The sequence below is a fragment of the Loxodonta africana genome, chromosome 9 (genome assembly GCF_030014295.1).
Source record: "Loxodonta africana isolate mLoxAfr1 chromosome 9, mLoxAfr1.hap2, whole genome shotgun sequence".
Lineage (NCBI taxonomy): Eukaryota > Metazoa > Chordata > Mammalia > Proboscidea > Elephantidae > Loxodonta > Loxodonta africana.
In genome coordinates, this window is record NC_087350.1 from 75,553,282 (window position 1) to 75,574,235 (window position 20,954).

Sequence of the window (20,954 nt, forward strand, 5' to 3'; positions counted from 1 at the left end):
AAAAAAGAAAATTACCGACCTATATCCCTCATGAGGAAACCCTGGTGATGCAGTGGTTAAGAGCTCGGCTGCTAACCAAAGGTCAACAACTGAAATCCACCAGGTGCTCCTTGGAAACTCTATGGGGCAGTTCTACTCTGTCCTATAGGGTTGCTATGAGTCGGAATTAACTCAAGGGCAATGGGCTTGGTTGTTTTTTTTTTTTTTTTTTTTTAATATCCCTCATGAACTAAGACACAAAAATCCTCAACAAAATTCTAGCCAATAGAATTCAATAACATAACAAAAAAATAATTCACCATGACCACGTGGGATTCATACCAGGTATGCAGGGATGGTTTACACTAGAAAAACAAAAAAATTTTAATTCATCACATAAAATAAAAGACAAGAACCACATGATTTTATCAACTGATGCAGAAAAGGCATTTGACAATGTTCAACACCCATTCATGATAAAAACTCTCAGCAAAATAGAAACAGAAGGGAAATTCCTCAGCATAATAAAGGGCACTTATAAAAGTCAACAGCAAACATTATCTTAAATGGAGAGTGTCCGAAAGCATTCCGCTTGAGAACGGGAACCAGACAAGGATGGGATGCCCTTTATTACCACTCTTATTCGACATTGTGCTGGGTCCTAGCCAGAGCAATTAGGGTAGAAAAAGAAATAAAGGGCATCCAATTGGTAAAAAAAGTAAAAGTATCTCTAGTTACAGATGATATGATCTTATACCCAGAAAACCCTAAAGAATCCACAAGAAAACTACTGGCACTAATATAAGATCTCAGCAAAGTTTCAGGATACAAGATAAACATACAAATACCAGTTGGATTCCTCTAAACTAACAAAGAGAACGTCAAAGAGGAAATCACCAAATCAATACCATTTACAATAGCCCCCAAGAAGGTAAAATACATAGGAATAAATCTAACCAGAGACATAAAAGACCTATATAAAGAAAACTACAGGACATTATTGCAAGAAACCAAGAGACCTACATAAGTAGAAAAACATACTTTGCTCATGGATAGGAAGACTCAACATTGTGAAAATGTCAATTCTATCCTCAGCGATCTACAGATACAGTGCAATCCCAATATAAATTCCAATGGCATTTTTTAATGAGATGAAGAAACAAATCACCAACTTTGTATGGAATGGGAAGAGGCCCTGGATAAGTAAAGAATTACTGAAGAAGAAGAACAAAGTGGGAGGCCTCGCTCTACCTGGTTTTAGAATCTATTATACCACCTTGGTAGTCAAAACAGCCTGGTACTGCTACAGCAATAGATACATAGACCAATGGAACAGAATTGAGAATCCAGGCATAAATTTATCCATCTATGAGCAGCTGATGTTTGACAAAGACCCAAAGTCCATTAACTGGGGAAAAGACAGTCTCTCTTTAACAAACGGTGCTGGCATAACTGGATACCCATCTGTGAAAAAAATGAAACAAGACCCATACCTCACACCATGCACAAAAACTAACTGAAAATGGATCAAAGACCTAAACATAAAATCCAAAACAATAAGGATCATGGAAGAAAAAATAGGGACAGCTCTAGGAGCCCTAGTACATGGCATAAACAGTGTACAAAACATTACTAACAATGCACAAACACCAGAAGAGAAACTAGATAACTGGGAGTGCCTAAAAATCAAACACTTATGTTCATCCAAAGTCTTCACCAAAAGAGTAAAAAGACAACCTACAGACTGGGAAAAAAATTTGGGGTACGGCACATCTGATCAGCACCTAATCTCTAAAATCTGCAAGATAGTGCAAAACCTCAACAACAAAAGGACAAAGAACCCAATTGAAAAATGGGCAAAAGAAATGAACAGGCACAGATACATGAGGAAAAGCTTCCAATCATTAGCCATTAGAGAAATGTAAATCAAAACTACAATGAGATACCATCTCACCTCAACAAGGCTAGCATTAATCCAAAAAACACAAAATAATAAATGTTAGAGACGTTGTGGAGAGACTAGAACACTTTTAAACTGCTGATATTTATGAAGAGAGTGCTTCTTAGCTCAAGTAGATACATGAGACTAAATGGGCGAATTCTGTCTAGAGGAGAGATGAGAAGGCAAAAAGGGACAGGAGCTCGTTGAATGGACATAGGAAATCCGGGGTGGAAAGGAAGAGTATGCTGTCACATTACAGGGAGAGCAACTAGGGTCACAAAACAATGTGTATAAACCTTTGCATGAGAAACTAACTTGAATTGTAAACTTTCACTTAAAGCACAATAAAAAAGAAAAGAAAACAAAACACTGTGACCTTTGAAACTGCATTTAAAATATTCATGTCTCATTTAGATCACACTTTGTTCATGGCAGTTAATTAGTGCTGCACAAATTAATTGTATACCAGGTCACTTTCTATTCTGTCCAGTGCCACCTAATCTTTGGACCTGACCTAAACGGCATTAAGACTTTCTTGGTATTTAATTAAAATTTTATTAGAAATAATAATGGGGCAAGTATGTGATACCAACTGAAAAGATCATAATAACTAGTTGCAGGAAGACAGTCTACTTAAGGTGCTAATAGACAGTCTGATCTTATATATTTGGATCTTTTTTCTTTTTTTCCAACTCAAAAAAAGGTTAACTATTCAGGACTAAAACAAAAACAAAAACAACCCTTGGCTGCTGAGTTGATTTCAATTCACAGCACTCTACAGAACAGAGTAGAACTGCCCCATAGAGTTTCCACCCAGTGGCTCTGCAGGAGAGAGACCTGGTGATCTGCTTTCCTAAAGATTACAGCCCAGAAAACACTACGGGGCAGTTCTACTCTATGACATAGAGTCTCTGTGACTCTGGGTCGACTACAGCAACTAACAACAACAGCAGTTCATTGGATGTGAGGACTGAAGGAAGAACAAGTTTGGAGTGGCGCTTGGGTTTTTGACTTGAAAAACCAGGTGGATCCTAGTGCCATAAAACAAGAGGGAAAGCATGTAGTAGGCACTTCATTATTCAGCAATTCCCTTCCCCTGCTGTTTCCTCTAGTTCTCCAAGGTCTACATGTTGCCCCTTGATCTCTCCCCACCCTATCCCTGGTTCCTTACAAGCAGCATCTTATGCTGAACTTTAACTGATCTAATCTGAATGTACCCGGCTGCTTCCAAGATCCAGCTCTCTGTTAGCTTACGATAAACCCAAATGGATTCATGTGTCACTGATTATGAATGTGGGAATCTGCCCAGGGTGACAAATGTATGTATTAACGGTGGCCTTTCTGAAACCATGTGTTGGTCCAATGCAGTGACTCAAGCAGGAATTTCAGGCACTACGACAGGCAATCTGGAGCATCCGTTCCTAGATAGTGGGAACCTTCGGATATCCCTCAAGTCAGACCACACAATGAACATAGACTTGCTCTGCTAATGCATACAGGCAGGCCTACATAAATGAGAGATGCCAGTTAAAATTTCCATTCTTTGGACACTGCCCCAGTGGGGTGGGTGTGGCTAGTCTTTGCCATGAGATATTGGAGGGATATTAAACATGCTAACTTGTTATCTATAATTATCAAGGACCCCTGGTGGTACAGTGGTTAAGAGCTTGGCTTCTAACCAAAAGGTCAGCAGTTTGAATCCACCAGCTGCTCCTTGGAATCCCTATGGAGCATTTCTACTCTGTCCTATAGGGTCATTATGAGTTAGAATAGACAATGGGTTTGGTTTTTTTGTTTATTTTTTAGCAGGATTGTTGTAAGGATTAAAGGATAAAAAATGCTTGGCACAATACCTGGTAATGGGTATTGTATTGTATTATAATTGTTATTCTTATCACCCAGGGGTTTTTATAAGTCACAGGAGGAGATCTCTAGAACATGCCTTCAATATCCCTAGTCCCCAGATTTTTGCCAGGGATAAAATCAGCAACTCTTCATATTTCCATTTAATTGTAATTGAATAACCTCCTGCTTTGAAAACTTGCTTTAACTGTCTGTGCAGGATGCAGATCCGATGTTGGTCATAAAATCAAATTATGTATGTGTGTGTGTGTATGCTCATAAAATACACACACAGACACACACACACCACTATATATCAGATTCTTCATCTGTAAAATTAGGACTCTAACCTATTTTACAGGGTATTAGGAGGATTAAATGAAATAATGCGTATGAACTGTCTAGCTCAGTATCCTATATGATAAATAGTCTTTTTCCTTATTCTCTTTTTCTTTCATGATTTATCATCTAGCCACTCTGGTTACCAAACTTTGGACATCGCTGAAAGGCATCATTGTTTGGAATGAGTGGACTAGACACTAGGCTCGTGTTGATTACCTAATGAGCCAACTGCAGACTTCCACAGGCTATTCTGCAAATACCATAGGTAAATGCCCAAGACTATTTTAAGGGTTGATTTTTTTAAACTAAATTTTACTAGGCCGTCTACCACTTCCCTTATTCTCACTCAAATAAGAGAAGTTGTTGCATATTTGGTTTTGATGTGGTCACTTGCCCACAATTTCAGGCAATTCAACCCTTTTGCACACACACGAAAAAAGATTAAGGATTACCAAGAGATTTAAGAGCAAGCTGTGTTCTGGTCCTCACTTTCCCGGTTGTTAGTTCTATATATTCTAAATGATATCATGGCTTGTCTTAATACCTGCTATTTTCACAATCTGTTTTTGTTGTTGAAACCCTGGTTGAGTTTTTGTTGTTGTTGTTGTTGAAACCCTGGTGGTGTAGTGGTTAAGTGCTATGGCTACTAACCAGAGGGTCGGCAGTTTGAATCTGCCAGGTGCTCCTTGGAAACTCTATGGGGCAGTTCTACTCTGTCCTATAGGGTCACTATGAGTCGGAATCAACTTGATGGCACTGGGTTCGGTTTTTTTGGTCTGGGAGTTTTTTGGGGGTTTTCATGAAGATCAGGTCAGTTAGTCTTTGCAGGATCCTCATGAGAACACTGTAGTTAAAAAAAAAAAAACTGTAGTAGTTATCATTTATTGAGTACTTACTGTGTAGAAACTGTACTGAAAGCTCTATATTCAAGTTCTCTATTCTTACCTTTACCCCTACACATATTAATTCCCATATTTATAATTCTCATCCATATCACCCCAGGAGTTTTTTTAAAAGTCTTAGAAGAAGACTTCAATATCCCTTATCATGAACACTGATGCTAGTTAACTGTTTCAAATTCTGAAAGGCATTCTTTTCAAGTACCTGAAAGATTAGGTTTCCCACACTTTGTCAAATTCCGTGCATAAGAAAACTACCAGATGGGAAATCTTTGCCAGAAAAATTTGATTATTTCTAAATTCATTTTATTGGTGTTCTCCATTGCCCCCCTCTTCATGTGACTTAGCTAAGAGTATATGGCAATACCCAGTCAATACTAAAAGATAAGCCCAGAGAGATTGTCAGATAAATGTTGTATAGGGAAAAAAATGAAAGTTGAAATCATTCATAAAATAATAAGTACTGTTACACTTCAAAAATTTGACTGGACACCAAATGATAGGATTAGGCTCAATTTCTGCACTTGCTGAGAAGTTCCCGAAGTGGCCAGGATTTTTTAAGTTGATGCTTCTGTAGCTTAGCTGATTTTATCAAGCATGTTCACCATTAGTAAACTTTACCTATAAGCAAAGGATCAGTTCATCATGTTCTTCTACTCACCTATAAACCTTATGATCCTTCGGAGTAAGGGGTTCAGGTAACAGCATTCTCCGGTCAAAATCGTTTTCTCCTGGGCAATCAGGGATTCTCTGGTTGACTTTATGAAATACATGGATATCTCACCAATGAAAATCTGGGAAAAGAACGTTTAAGAAATGTCAAGGTGGAGAACTGTTTGATGAAAGAGACCACTTCCTTCCCCCCTCTTTAATAATTTTTGAGGATCTACAATCCTTTTAAAAGATGGAGGGTTAGATAGTAGTTTACATTTAACTCTTTAAAAGAATGAGAGAAAGCAACAATTGATCATTTCATATAGATATCAGGCTGTAATATTAGATTCTAAGGTCAAATAACATGACATTAAAATAATTAGAATTATTCTTCACATGTCTGTCAGTTTGTCGTACTGTGGTTCACAGGTTCCCAACACCCAGAAGAAGGAGAATACTTTTAAAATACAGATAGGAGAGGTAAGGATAGGCCAATGTTAGCAGAGGAAGAGAGAGACCAGAGAAAGAAGGAGAGAAGAGTTGTCCAATGGAGATTTTATTAATTTCTTTTTTGGGTGGGGGGAAGAGTTTGTGGTTAGTGATGTGGTACTCCTTCTACCCTCCAAGCATCTGCCAGTTTATTGTACTGTGGGGACTTGTGTGTTGCTGTGATGCTGGAAGGTATGCCACCGGTATTCAAATACCAGCAGGGTCATCTGTGGCGGAGAGGTCTCAGCTGAGCTTCTAGACTAAAACAGACTAGGAAGAAGGATCTGGTGCCCTACTTCTGAGAATTAGTCAGTGAAAACCTTATGAATAGTTGCGGAACACTGTCTGATACAGTGCCGGAAGATGAGCCCCCCAGGTCAGAAGGCAGTCAAAAGATGGCTGGGGAAGAGCTGTCTCCTCAAAGTAGAGTCAACTTTAATGATGTGGATGGAGTCAAGCTTTCGGGACCTTCATTTGCCAATGTGGCATGACTGAAAATGAGACGAAATGAGTGCAAACATCCATTAATAATCAGAAGCTGGAATGTATAAAGTATGAAACTAGGAAAATTGGAAGTCATCAAAAGTGAAATGGAATGCATAAACATCGATATCCTAGGCATTAGTGAGCTGAAATGGACTGGTATTGGACATTTTGAATTGGACAATCATACGGTCTACTAGGCTGGGAATGACAACTTGAAGAGGAATGGCATTGCATTCATTGTCAAAAAGAACATTTTAAGATCTATCCTAAAGTACAATGCTTTCAGTGATAATAGTCACATGCCTACTAGGAAGACCAGTTAATACCACTATTATTCAAATTTAAGCACCAACCACTAATGCCAAAGATGAAGAAATTGAACATTTTTACCAACTTTTGCAGTCTGAAATTGATCAAACATGCAATCAAGATGCATTTGGTAATTACTCGTTATTGGAATGCAAATGTTGGAAACAAAGAAGAAGGATTGGTAGTAGGAAAATATGGCCTTGGTGATAAAAATGGTGCCAGAGATTGCATGATAGAATTTTGCAAGACCAATGACTTCTTCATTGAAATACCTTTTTCCACCAACATAAACAGTGACTATACATGTGGACCCCATCAGATGGAATACACAGGAATCAAATGGACTAGATCTGTGGAAACAGACAATGGGAAAGCTCAGTATCATCAGTAAGAAAAAGGCCAGGGGTCAGATCATCAATTACTCATTAGCAAGTTTAAGTTGAAACAGAAGAAAATTAGAACAAGTCGATGAGAGCCAACTTATGACCCTGAGTATAACCCACCTGAATTTAAAGACCATCTCAAGAATAGATTTGACGTGTTGAACACTAATGGCCAAAGACCAGATGAGTTGTGGAATGACATCAAGGACATCATACATGAAAAAAGCAAGAGGTCATTAAAAAGACAGGAGAGAAAGAAAAGACCTAAATGGATGTCAGAAGAGACTCTGAAACTTGCTCTTGAATGTAGAGTAGATAAAGCAAAAAGAACAAAATGATGAAGTAAAAGAGCTGAACAGAAGATTTCAAAGATGGCCTGAGAAGACAAAGTATTATGATGACATGTGAAAAGACCTAGAGAAAGAAAACCAAAAGCAAAGAGCACCCTCAGCATTTCTCAAACTGAAAAACTGAAGAAAAAATTCAAGCCTTGAGTTGCAAGAGTGAAAGATTCTACGGGGAAAATATTAAACGACACAGGAAGCATCAAAAGAAGATGGAAGGAATGCACAGGGTCACTATACTGAAAACAATTGGTCGACATTCAACAATTCCAGGAAGTAGCATATTATCAGGAACCAATGGTACTGAAGAATTCCAAGGTACACTAAAGGCACTGGTGAAAAACAAGTCTCCAGGAATTGACAGAATACCAAATGAGATGTTTCAACAAATGGATGCAGTGCTGGAAGGGCTCACTTGCTTATGCCAAGAAATCTGGAAGACAGCTACCTGGCCAACTAACTAGAAGAGATACAAATTTATGACTATCGCCCAAGAAAGGTGAGCCAACTGAATGTGGAAATTATCAAACAATATCATTAACATCACATGCAAGCAAAATTTTGCTGAAGATCATTCAAAAGCGCTGTAACAGTATATCAACGGGGAACTGCCAGAAATTCAGGCTAGATTTAGAAGAGGAAGTGGAACCAGGAATATCATTGCTGATGTCAGATGGATCCTGGATGAAAGCAGAGAATATCAGAAAGAAGTTTACCTGTGTTTTATTGACTATGCAAAGTCATTCTACCATGTAGATCATAATAAATTATGGATAACATTGCGAAGAATGGAAACTCTATGAAGAAGAATGGGGCATCAAGATTGGAGGAAGACTCATAAACAACCTGCATTATGCAGATGACACAACCTTGCTTGCTGAAAGTGAAGAGGACTTGAAGCACTCACTGATGAAGATCAAAGACCACAGCCTTCAATATGGATTACAACTTAACATAAAGAAAACAATAATCCTTACTGCTAGACAACTAAGCAACATCATGATAAACGGAGAAAAGATTGAGGTTGTCATGGATCTCATTTTATTTGAATCCACAATCAACACCCACGGAAGCAGCAGTTAAGAAATCAAAAGACGCGTTGCATTGGGCAAATCTGCTGCAAAAGACCTCTTAAAAGTATTGAAAAGCAAAGATGTCACCTTGAGGACTAAGGTGTGCCTGACTCAAGTCATGGCGTTTTCAATTGCCTCATATGCATGTGGAGGCTGGACAATGAATAAGGAAGACCAAAGAAGAATTGATGCCTTTGAATTGTGGTGCTGGCAAAGAATACTGAATATACCATGGACTGCCAAAAGAATGAACAAGTCTGTCTTGGAAGAAGTACAACCAGAATGTTCCTTAGAAGCAAGGATGGCGAGACATCGTCTCACATACTTTGGACATGTTATCAAGAGGGATCAGTCCCTGGAGAAGAACATCATGCTTGGTAAAGTACAGGGTCAGCAAAAAAGAGGAAGACCCTCAACGAGATGGACTGACACAGTGGCTGCAACAATGGGCTCAAGAAAGTAACAATTGTGAGGATGGAGCAGGATCCGGGCAGTGTTTTGTTCTATTGTGCATAGGGTCCCTAAGAGTTGGAACCGACTCAATGGCACCTAACAACAACAATAAAATTATGATAAGGTTCATGCTGGGACTGGATTTTTCAAATTCAACCTGTGAGTTGTAGTGATGAGGAATGAGACGGCACTGTCCATGTGCCCAAGAAGGCATTAAATATACCAACAGAAGTAAATTCTTACTTCATTACTTGCTACTACTACTATTATTGATAGTATAAATATATATTGAATGTGTTTATTTGAGATATATTTCTCCTACTCTAAACTGGTTGACTATACCTTCTTTATTAGTTGGACCTCTCGCTTATTGTCGAAAACTAACAAAATTATCCTTAGCCTTCAATTTTGAAGCCCCTGCCTTACAGCTCTGTCACACTCAAAAAAGTAAAGACAGCTTCTTTGGGGTTGTAGGACACTGCTGAGCATCACCCAAGCAGAGATGGGGCAGATGTGTAGAATATCATGGTTCCATGAAGTCTGAATCAGAGAGAAATCCACCAGATGGACCAGTGAGGGCCAAGACAGAGGCCAGGCACAGGTAGGTTGTAGGTGGGATAATGGCTCAGTTCTGGCACAGAAGGAGCCAATCAAGTGAGAGCAGGGTGGGAATAAGGCAGAAAGAGACAGAATTCAGAGTCAGATAGGCAAATAATTGGGCCAGCATGGATCATGCTGGCAGATGCTGTCAAGATACAGTTTTTCAGAGTTATAAATATTTAGTGCCTAATATCCCTAGGAATTAACAATGAATTGCTGCTCTGTCATCTAATAATATCTGAATAGATTACATAAGTAAGCCGTCCCTCTTTGCTCATAAAACCTACCTCTGCCAAAATAAGGTGCCAGGGGCTTTGTTTGCTCCTAACGTACATGACAGAACTGCATTCTGTTCTTTATCTGTGTGAACAGATGGGGGCAAATTCATGCATGTTCAAATACGTGAAATAGTATTTCCTTGAGAGAGCTTTCCTGGACCCACAGACTAGTTTGGTCTTTCTTGTTGTACCTGAATCTATTAGCTTGTGTTTCTCCTTCCTAGCTCTTATCACAACTAACTACATATGATTACTTTTGGTGCTTCTTTGTCTATGGGATATCCTGCTTGTCTTATTCACCATTTTATCCCCAGGGCTTATCCCCATGCAAGGTACATAGCAGTTGCTCAATGCTGAATGAATTAAGCACATCAGATTAATAAAGTTCTTTTGGTCTGCGGAGGCAGACTATAAAGAAGGACAAATTATTTCTAGTATTCATCTTTCAGATGCAGTGAAAACGTCCCTGTGCTTGGTGAAGCCTTGCCAGGTCCCTGAGGAAAAGGGAGACCCTGTTTTTTGTTACTCTTTCAGCCCATTATACAGGTATCTATCTTCTCAATTAACTGCAATTACTGTTTGTATGTTCTTTTCCATTCAAGTGTGATGCCCTCGAGGTTAGTATATTTGTCCTTCCTTTTATAGTGCTTAAGACAGGACCTAGTATATAGTAGGCTGAATCAGTTATTTATTGAATAAATGAAAGATTAAACATTTAAAGGACCTATTTATGGGCAAAACCTTCTAAGCTTAATTTCTCTGGAGATGAATACTTTTGGATATTTTCAATATGAACCAGAAAGCATGAAATAATTAGTGTGTTGCTTAAGAATACATGAAAACTAGCAAGTAAATGATACAAAGCAAGCAATTTCTTTTAAATGAAATTCCCTCATTTACTCATTTAGTGGGGTCCCTGGGTGGTGCAAATGGTTAAGTACTCAACTTCTAGCTGAAAGGCTGGAATTTTGAACCCATTCAGAGGAGCCTCGGAAGACAGACCTGGCAATGTATTTTGAAAGGTCACAGCCTTGAAAACCCTATGGAGCAGTTCTACTCTGCACACATGGGGTTTCATGAGTTGGAAGTGAACAAATCCTTTAGCATTCAGCAGTTTTTTGGGAGGTACCCACTCTGTGCTTGGCACTGTTCTAACACTGCAGATGCAGCAGTGAACAAAGACATAGTGAGGGAAATATAAACACACATAAAATGATACACACTTAAAAAATGAAGCAGGGATTTAGGATGGAGAGTGACAAACACATGACACTCAATAATATGAAAAGAAATAACATTGTTTGCTTCAGACACTTCAGACACCCAAAACATTCTTACAGTATAGGAAAGGAGATGAGCAAACTGCAGAAGTTCAGGAAGGCTTTCCATTACTCACACAAGAGGAGGGCAAACAAGAGGCAGGAAAATCTGCACTCAACCCATCCTCACCAAAAACAAACACACATACACACGCCCATAAACAAAATCACTCCCAGGCATAACAGACTATCTTAGTCATCTAGTGCTGCTATAACAGAAATACCACAAACGGATGGCTTTAACAAAGAGAAATTTATTTTCTCGCAGTAAAGTAGGCTAAAAGTCCAAATTCAAGGTGTTGGTTCCAGGGAAAGGCTTTCTCTCTCTATGGGCTCTGGAGGAAGGTCCTTGTCCTCAATCTTACCCTGGTCGAGGGGCTTCTCAGGCGCAGGCACCCCGGGTCCAAAGGACACGCTCTGCTCCCGGTGCTGTTTTCTTGGCGGTACGAGGTCCCCAACTCTCTGCTTGCTTTCCTTTCCTTTTATATCTTGAGAGATAAAAGTTGGTGCAGGCCACATCCCAGGGAAACTTCCTTTACCTTGGATCAGGGAGGTAACCTGAGTAAGGGTGGTGTTACAATCCCACCCTAATCCTCTCGACATAAAATTACAATCAGAAAATGGAGGACAACCACGCAATACTGGGAATCATGGCCTAACCAAGTTGATACACACATTTTTGAAGGGACATAATTCAATCTATGACACAGACCAAACAATACCTGTCATGGAAAACGGCATGGACTTCAAATACATCCACAAGAAAAATGTCCTAAGACCCTCACGTCAAAAATGATAAGTGGTACAAAGATTGTTACAGCAAACCAACGATGTTCAAATCACAAAATGAGGTATGCAGCATAAAAAAACAAACGAAAAAAAGCACAGGAATATGTACCAATCTAAATAGCTAGTTACTTATGTAATGGCTGAGATATATTAAAGAATAATGAATGTTTGCATAAGGAAGAAAGGAAAAAAGAGAGGGAGGACGGAGGTCATTTATTAATTAAAATGAAGTGAGACAGTCCTGATTTTTAGTTAAGACTGTGACGGGCTGATAAACAGTCTAGCTCTTGCATCCCAGTAGGCTAAAGGATGTTCCTTTTCCTGTACTTACTAGCCAGCCATAGGGTGCTAGTTGTCTACCTGCTGGGTCCCCTCATCTCCTTTAGGGCCTGATCATGCTTGGAGAGAGGGAGTCTGGGAAGAGAAGGAGTCTCTCTTGTTTCTGCCAGACTTCCAGCCCACACTGAATGCTGTTTTGCGCATCATGGCAGACTCGTGACTCTGGTTTTGGCAATGGCCATGTTTCTCCATCTGTATCTTTGCCACACGCTCTGTCTCCATCTTCCACTCTGCTCAGAGAGTGGCTGGGGCATGTGCGACTTTCCATGTGTTCAGCCCCGGCTGCCCTGCCTATCATGGCTTTTCTGATTGTTGGCTAACAGATATGATATCACTCCTGGCAAATGAGAGTATGCTCCGCTGAGAAACGCTCAAGGCCAAATGTCATATCTGGCAATAAATGAACTGCAAATGAATTCCACTGGCACGTTTCTCATCCCCCAGATACACCTGCTCCTATCCCAAGTGATGACTGACCTTTTGATAACAGTAAATATACTTTAAGAAACAAGGATAATGGTTCTATTTTGATAAAGTTATCTTTCAAACATGGAAATTGGGTGACAGAGAAATAAATGAACAAATAACCCAGAAATCCAGTGCATCAATATGATATCTTTTGGATTATATTTCTTCACAAATGTTTACAGGAGATCTGGTAAGTGATGAACAAATGCAAAAAATTTAGAGTATAATTTTTTTATTATGGTAAAACATATAAAACAGTTGCCATTTCAACCATTTTTACATGTATAATCCAGTGACATTAATTACGTTCACTGTGGTGTGCAACCACCACCACTATCCGTTTTCAAATTAGGGGACAGCTTTTAGATTTCAAAATATAAACAGTCTGTGGAAAAAACAGTCCTGGAATATGTACTTTAATTACGTACTGTAAGGGGGTTTCTCTGCATATTATATGTGGTTGCCATTAAAAAGTTATCTGGAGTTTGTGGAATACACAGTTTGTGTTCACACATATGCTAGTTGTAGTTTTTTGGTCCTTGGTAATCATAAAACTGTTGCTTTGGAGTTGAAATCCCAGCTCTTTCATTTCTTGATGTGTGACTTTGGGTAAGTAATTGAACCTGTTTGAGCCTTGACTGTTGTTTTATTTTTTTCATGATTTTAAAGTGAGGTTTATGTCTATATCTGATAAGTATTGAAAGGATTAAAAAAGGTGTATATAAAAAATCTACAGATGTACAGGGAATGTTTATTACCTAAGCTGCCTATTCTATCCAGGCAAGAGTATGTGTTAGAAAAAAAAAGAAAATCACTGTACCAAGTCCTAGCATAATGGAACATGGCATGATTTTAGCTCGCTCTGCCTTCATCCAGGTGTTTGATCTTGGACTAGTCGCTGGATTTCTGTGGGCCTACGTTTCTCATCTGTTAAATGAAAGAGTTGTATTAGAAGACTTTTGAGGCACTTTTCAGTTCCATCTTTTTAGCTTTATGATAGGAGCTGACAAGAGAGGTCTCTTTGAGTAAAACTCTGAAGCACTTATAACCAGACTTCAATCTCAGTTCAGTTGGTTAAGTTTTCCAGGCCCTGCCTGATTTCCTGCAATGTCTCTTCTGTCAGCCATCATTCACTTTAAAATCCCATGGGACTTTGTCCTCGCCAAGTAATCTTCGCTAAAAATTAAGTAGACACAGTCTATCTCAGTGTCATCACATCTCCTGATAGCTCGTTGCTTAGGTTCTTAAAGGGCAGCAGAGGCTACCCATCGAATCTTGCCCTCTCTCTGGGGTTTTTGTGTCTGACATTGAGGAAGAGGAGAAGATTCTTTATATACTCCCCAATATTAACATCTAAGTAGCTTAAGAGTGGAGTCCCTGGGTGATGTAAATGGTTAATGTGTTCAGCTGCTAACTGAAGGATTGGAAGTTTGAGTCAACCCAGGGGTGCCTCGGCTTTCTGTTAATCTACTTTCAAAAATTCAGCCATTGAGAACCCTATGGAGCACAGTTCTACTCTGACACTCATGAGGCTGCCATGAGTTAGAGCCAACACTATGGTAACTAGAAAAAAGTTTCAGAGTTCTCAGTCCCAGGGATTTTTTTTGATGATTCCAATATTTTCCCTGGATGGCTTTAATAATCACGAGCGTTTCCAAGAAAGGCAGACATGGTTCTCATTGCAGGTTTTATTTAGAAGTGACCCAGGAGATTTTAAACATACAGACTATGCTGCTGGCCCTGACTGCCAAAGTCTTAGTGCTTTGCTTTAATCCCTCCTAATGGATAGGGTTGATAAACCCACATCTGCAGAGGGGCTCTCCTCACTTCTGCTTTATCATACCTTGGTGGAAATGACTAAATTAAGTTCTAGACACTTACTTCCTGTGCCTTCCCAAGGATCAAGGCTTAAATGGAATCGAGGCTATTTGGATGATGGCATTTTGATAACCTTTCAGTAACTGGGGTAATAAGAATTTTGTAGACTGAAGCCTTCCCAGAGTCTTACTCTAGAGGCCATATCTATCCATCCAGAGGGTGGTCTTTTGTTGACACTTAACATAAAATGTAACACCAAGTTGATCCCCTGCATCTTCGAAGCATAGTACTCTCTTACATCTTTTTTCTTCTTCTAAGTAACGGGTACAAGAGAAAAGGCAACTTAAAATGGATTAACTAAAATACTATTCTCAATAAAAAGTAGTGAATCCCTGGTGACCCCCAAGGAAACTGACATCACACACTTTTAGGCAAACAATAGTCTTTTCAGAAAATAGACAATCGAGCTCCTTAGCATTATTATCATCACCAGTCATTAGAAGGGACATCTTGAATGACATAAGCACATCTATGTGGTGGCATTAGGGGAAAAGTAATCTCTAGAGAAAATTTCACTGGCTGTGTGGGCAGAAAAGGAGAAAACTTTTTTTTTTCAATCCACAACAATTAATGGGGATATCTATAAATCTTTCCCAGAAAAAAATACAAATTATAAGGATAGAGTACATTAGCAAAGCAGAAAATGTGGTCATGGTGAAATTTATTTTAAAAAAGAAAGGAAATCTTGTGAAAATATAAAAAAAGAAAAAGATATGCACTATAAGAAATAATTTTAGTATATGAGGTTGTTCAGAGCCTGGGAGAGGCAGATTATAAGGGAGTGCGATGTCCTGCAATGTCTTCTTTGCTTCAACTGAGGCGTCCCTCCTCAAAAAGCCAACACAATTGGGTTTAATCAGAGAGTCCACTCTGTGATCTGCACAATGCATTCGGCTTTTACAGTCACTGTAAGAGCTCAAAGTCCAGAAGCCCCTTAGTAAAGAGTCAGAATTTCCTCCAAATTGTGCTTTTTTGTCACACCGCGTTTGTCTCTTCCTTTCCTAGGAAACTCGGGATGAGCCGTGTAGATGTACACATGCACACCTGCAGGCAAACTACGAGTTGTTTCCGTACTCCCAGGCTGGGAGTCAAATGTACTGCTGCTTCCACACTAAACTAAATACTCCCCTGTCACTTTGTTGCGAGGCCAAGGAAAAGGCTTAATAGCCATTTTCTCATGCCTTGTGGTACTGGAGCTGAGATAAAATAAGGGTAAATCAGATTCTCTGCTGTGTAAATCCTCTTATCATACGGGCTCTCTCAGCCTTTGACTCTGAGTATCTGAGTCTATTCAGGAGGCCCCAGGCAGTAGTTAGCTGAGGTTTCCAGGTTGGTCAAAACATACCCTGCAGATATTTTGAAGCATTTTTGGCTACACTTTTGGATAAACAGTTCTGGAGACAATAAATTCCCCATGTGCCCGCCTTTCTTAAAGACCACGGGTAGCAGTGGCCTTGGCCTGGTGCAGTTCATCCCGTGTGGCCTCGCCTCAACATGAGGTTGATCTTTTCTGACAGCAAAGCACAAAAGGAGAAATAGGAAATGACAGATCAAACCCTGGGCAGAGTCTTTTCTCTAACGCCTTTCTTGTAAGTTCCTGCAGTTGTTAAAGGTTGTGTTAACGCCCATCCACAGAGACCCACACCATTGCAGGATGCTAGGTTTTTTCCATGGTTAATGGGTTCAAGGATCCCAGAACACTGAGGACTGAGCTACTTTTCGAAAGTTGCCCTCAGTTAGTCACCCAAAAGGAGTCCTGTCTTCTTTCTACTTCAGGGAGAATAGGAAACAGTGTTGAGGAGAAATAAAGAAACTGGAGTTCTGTGAAACACTTGACCAGGTACAGAGGTGCAAAACTGAACTTGACAGAGAAAATAGAGACTTGGGGGTTGGGAATTTGACATATAGAACTTTCCAACCTGAATTTTTTTTTTTTTTTTTGGGTTGTGGAATCTGAGAACAGGAAGGGATCTTGGAGATAATTCAGCCCAAATCCTCCTTTTGTTTGAAGATGAGGAAGTCTTTAGAGGAACATGATTTACCAGAAGCCATACAATTATCATGGGCAGAGCTGTGACTGGGATACCCTGCCTCTCTTGACAGATCAAACCTGAGAAAGGATGACTGTAGTGTGAAGAGAATGAAGAATGAATACTCAGAAGCAGTGGGTGTGCTGAGTTAGGGGATTGAGATCTCTCAGAAGGTGGCCAAACAAAGGCAGCTCTTACGCCATACCTCGCTCAGATTGGACAGAAGAAATGAATGCAGCTTCCTGCTCCCAGGAAATCTCCCTGAGCATCAGGAAGTTTCTCCTTTCTGTCCTGCTGCTGCTTACTTATTTTTATGTCTTGGAAGAAGATCAAACAGCATCAGCAGGGTTCCAAGGCCACACCAAGTCTTTGCCATTAACCTGTCAGCTGTAATCAGCCCAGGTTCCTAGCAATGGCCCTCACTTGGGAGGAAAACAAAAGTGGAACCAAATGGGTGGCCATCTGTCCAGTCATACATGGAAGTAGCTGGGGCTACTGGCAATCATTTAACCTCTCTGAGTTTCAATGTTCTCAACTCAGAAATAAAGGAATTAGACTAAACACTTCCCCTAGGTTTTCTGGGATGGTCCTTCTTCCATTTTACTGAGCCATTGTGAAGATAAATTGGCAAGGACTGTAGAATATCAGTAAATTAAGAGACGCTATTCTTATCATTCTTATTTTTTATTCTTATGATTATCATTTATGGAAGATTCCTCAACACATATTTTAGAGGCCTATCAGCATTAGTGGTCTTATTTTTCATAATTGAAAGTTTGAAGGAACTTATTCTATAGTTATGTACACCCAGTACTATTTTGTGAGATAAAGTTTAGATTCATTTAAAATCACATTCTGTGGTTATTCATATATTCATGTTTTCTACATCTTCTTAAGGCATTGTTGATAGATTATCTTTTCATAGAATATTGTCAATATTATTGAGATTTAAGCATTTATTGGCACAGAATTGTACCTATCATTTAAATAAAAATAGGGTGTAGACTTTTAAAGGTTTATGTATATTTGCTTATATATTCTTATTTCTTCTTAATTTTCTTTACTTATATTGTTTTCTTAGGAGCCCTGATGGTGCAGTGGTTAAGAGCTCACCTGCTAACCGAAAGGTCACCAGTTCAAAGCCACCAGTTGCTCCTTGGAAACCCTATGGGGCAGTTCTACTCTGTCCTATAGAGTGGCTATGAGTTAAAAATCAACTCGATGGCAATGGGTTTATATTGTTTTCTTATGTTAAACTAGCCAGTGGGTTATCCATTTTACTTCTCAAAGAATTACCTGCTGATTTTATTTATCAATTCTACTGTTTTTTGATTCACTATATTTTGCTCATAATTTTTGAAATCATTTTCCCCTTGCTTCCCTTAATTTTTTAATGAAAAAAAAATCTCTATAATTACAAGAAGTAACTATAGGAGAAGCTAGGCAATGATGTTTCCTTCCATGTTTAGATACACAGGAAAATGGCATGTCTATTTTTTTATGAGACAGGAAGAAATCAGGATCTGATTCCAGACTAAGCTCTTTGCCTCTAACCAGAGCTACCAGTAAACCATTCCAGATAGAACCCAATTTAGCCTCCTGATTTTCTCTGTAGAGTGAGCGTGTAGCTTTGTGAAGGACGAAGGGTGCCTTTTATGCGCTCTCTTATTTCCCAGGCTGTTGAGAAATTCGAGTAAGACCAATGCAGAAGCTAACCTTCCTCCGGGGAGGACACACCTCTTATCGCTCTAGAGCTCAGTGTTCTCAGTGTGATCTAATTCTCTTCAAAATGAGGAAGTTGGCCTGTGACCCTGAAGAGAGCAAAGGTTAGCTACCAGTTAAGATGTTCACTTTTCTTATTCTCCATGTTGTTACTCCTGACTACTTAATACATGCTGGGTGCCGTGCTGAGTTGTTTATATGACTTATTTTATATCTATGATGAAATTGGCAGTCACATTATCCCTATTTTACCTGGGAAGAAAGAGTAACCACACTGCCAGGACTTGAGCCCAGGTATGTCAGGCTGCAAAGCTTATGTTTTTAACCACTCTGCTATACCATGTTACAGTTTGTCAACAGTAACCTTAATCCTTACAGCATAATTTTGTCATTTAAGGGGGAGCTTTGTTGAGCCTGGAAATCCATGATCAAAATGAACACAGGCTGCTCTCTCCATATTATTTCTCCTCATAATTCAATTCCATTTTTCATCCTGTTGCTGATGTTGTAGTTATGTGCCATCGAGTCGATTTGGACTCAGCGACCCTATAGGACAGAGTAGAGCTGCCCCATAGGGCTCCCAAGGAGTGGCTGGTGGATTCCAACTGCCGACCTTTTGATTAGCAGCCTGAGCTCTTAACCACTTCTCCACCAGGGCTCCTTTTTCATCTTAAAACAAGCAAAACATTTGCGTAGAAAACAACACTTTGCCTGAAACCTGAGTAATCAGTATATTCCTCAGCATATCCATCAGTATTGCTATCACTGCCCCCAAAACAAGGGGGGTAGAGGGCAGGCAGGAGAGGAGAGAGAGTTGGGGAAGATGGTTATTAGAAGAGAAAGGGAGAGTGAGAGCTGAGATCACAGTCCAACTAATCTGACCTTGTACTATGTTTAGACACAGAAAAGTTCACTTTACATCCCCCACAAAAGATCATTTCTTAAATAAAAATTAAGATGTCTAAGCGTTAAATCACTTTACCAGATGACACAATCTGCAGGCTCTTGAAGCATTCCCCCTAGAGCATTAGCTGGCTGATTTTTTGCCTCATGAGAGAGAAAATGAAATAAATGAAGGCAAAGTTGCAACTTAATTGAGTGTAACGTAAAGTTAAGAGAGCCAGAGGCATCAGGAATGAGTCACAGCAAACTTGGGGACAAGTGATTTCTCTCATCTCTGGCCTCTCTGGAAGTTCAATCAGAACAGCAGGAGATGCAGGGCTGGTGGACTCTATTTCACTCTGACCTGAGTGTTTCTATCAATGTCAGTATTTACATTCAGAACCTCTTGTGAATATACACATCCCACAGCTTACTTTTTTCAAGGGCCACAGTTGGTGTCCTTAACATTCTAGCTAATCACGCCTGTTGATGTATGACATTCACACATGCTTTTTTAAAAAATATTTTTTTGTTCAGATACCAAAAAGCAAAGCCACCTATAAAAGACAAGACGTATTTTAATGAGCTTTTATGCAGAGCTCCCTTCCTTTTCTTTTGGCTGAAACAGGACACTGCTGATAAAACTGCTATTAATGCCCAAGAAGAGAGGAAAGAGGAGACAAGGCAGACAGGAAATGCTCTTCGGTGTCTGACAGTAAAGAAGGAGGTAGAGTTCCGTACTTACAATAGCAGTTGGGGTGGCAGCCAGCACACAATAGAGCACCAGAGGGGTGATGAAGCTTTCTTCCTCGGTCCCCGGGTAAGGCTTCATTAAGTCTCCATCTTGACAGAAGAATCCTTGGATATGCACCTGAAAAGTGTCGGTGCATTCGAAGTAGTAGGCAAGCAGTACTGTCCCAGCCATGATGACAAGCTGAAAATACAGCACGGCCACACAGACATTAGCAGGGCTTCAGAGCAGTGCTCGCCCCCAGAGCACACTCCCTCCATCACCCCAGCAGCTCTCCCTCCTGGGATTGGTATTGGTGAGTATGTGTGTGCCTGGCTCATGTGCTTTGGGCTCTGGGAGTGTGTGCTTACTTGTCTGCCTTGTAACATCTGTTATGTAAACCTTCTAGCAAATAAAGAGCAGCTCCCATCGAAAAGGAAAACCACAGCAAGGCTGGACAGAGACCCAGCTTCTGCTGTTTCCCTCTCAGAGGATGAGTGGGAACCAGGACAGAGGGTATCAAGTCAAAGGGCAGTGGCATCAAAGTTGGCAAGATGGAGATGTGAGATCGGTTCACAAGAAATTTCGTAACTATCAGAGGTAGACTTACCTTATTAGAAAGTATTAGAGGTAGGCTGAATCACAAATGAGTGAGTGAATGAATGAGAGACTGATTGAATGAATGAAAGAACGGGAAAGCTAAAGCATATAGGACTTTAGGGAA

At 39.8% G+C, this 20,954-nt stretch overlaps 1 protein-coding gene across 1 annotated transcript in view; it reads right to left on the reverse strand.

The window, feature by feature from the left end:
• The window catches only part of PLPPR1 (phospholipid phosphatase related 1), a 43,306-nt gene extending 22,844 nt beyond the window's left edge, over window positions 1–20,462 (reverse strand). The window contains exons 1-2 of the mRNA XM_010587795.2: window positions 20,246–20,462; window positions 5,666–5,798 (exon numbers count right to left, since the gene is read on the reverse strand). Of these exons, the coding sequence (XP_010586097.2) occupies window positions 5,666–5,798; window positions 20,246–20,425 (313 nt within the window). The 5' untranslated portion in view covers window positions 20,426–20,462. The remainder of the gene's footprint in view (window positions 1–5,665; window positions 5,799–20,245) is intronic.
• Window positions 20,463–20,954: the final 492 nt, after the last annotated feature.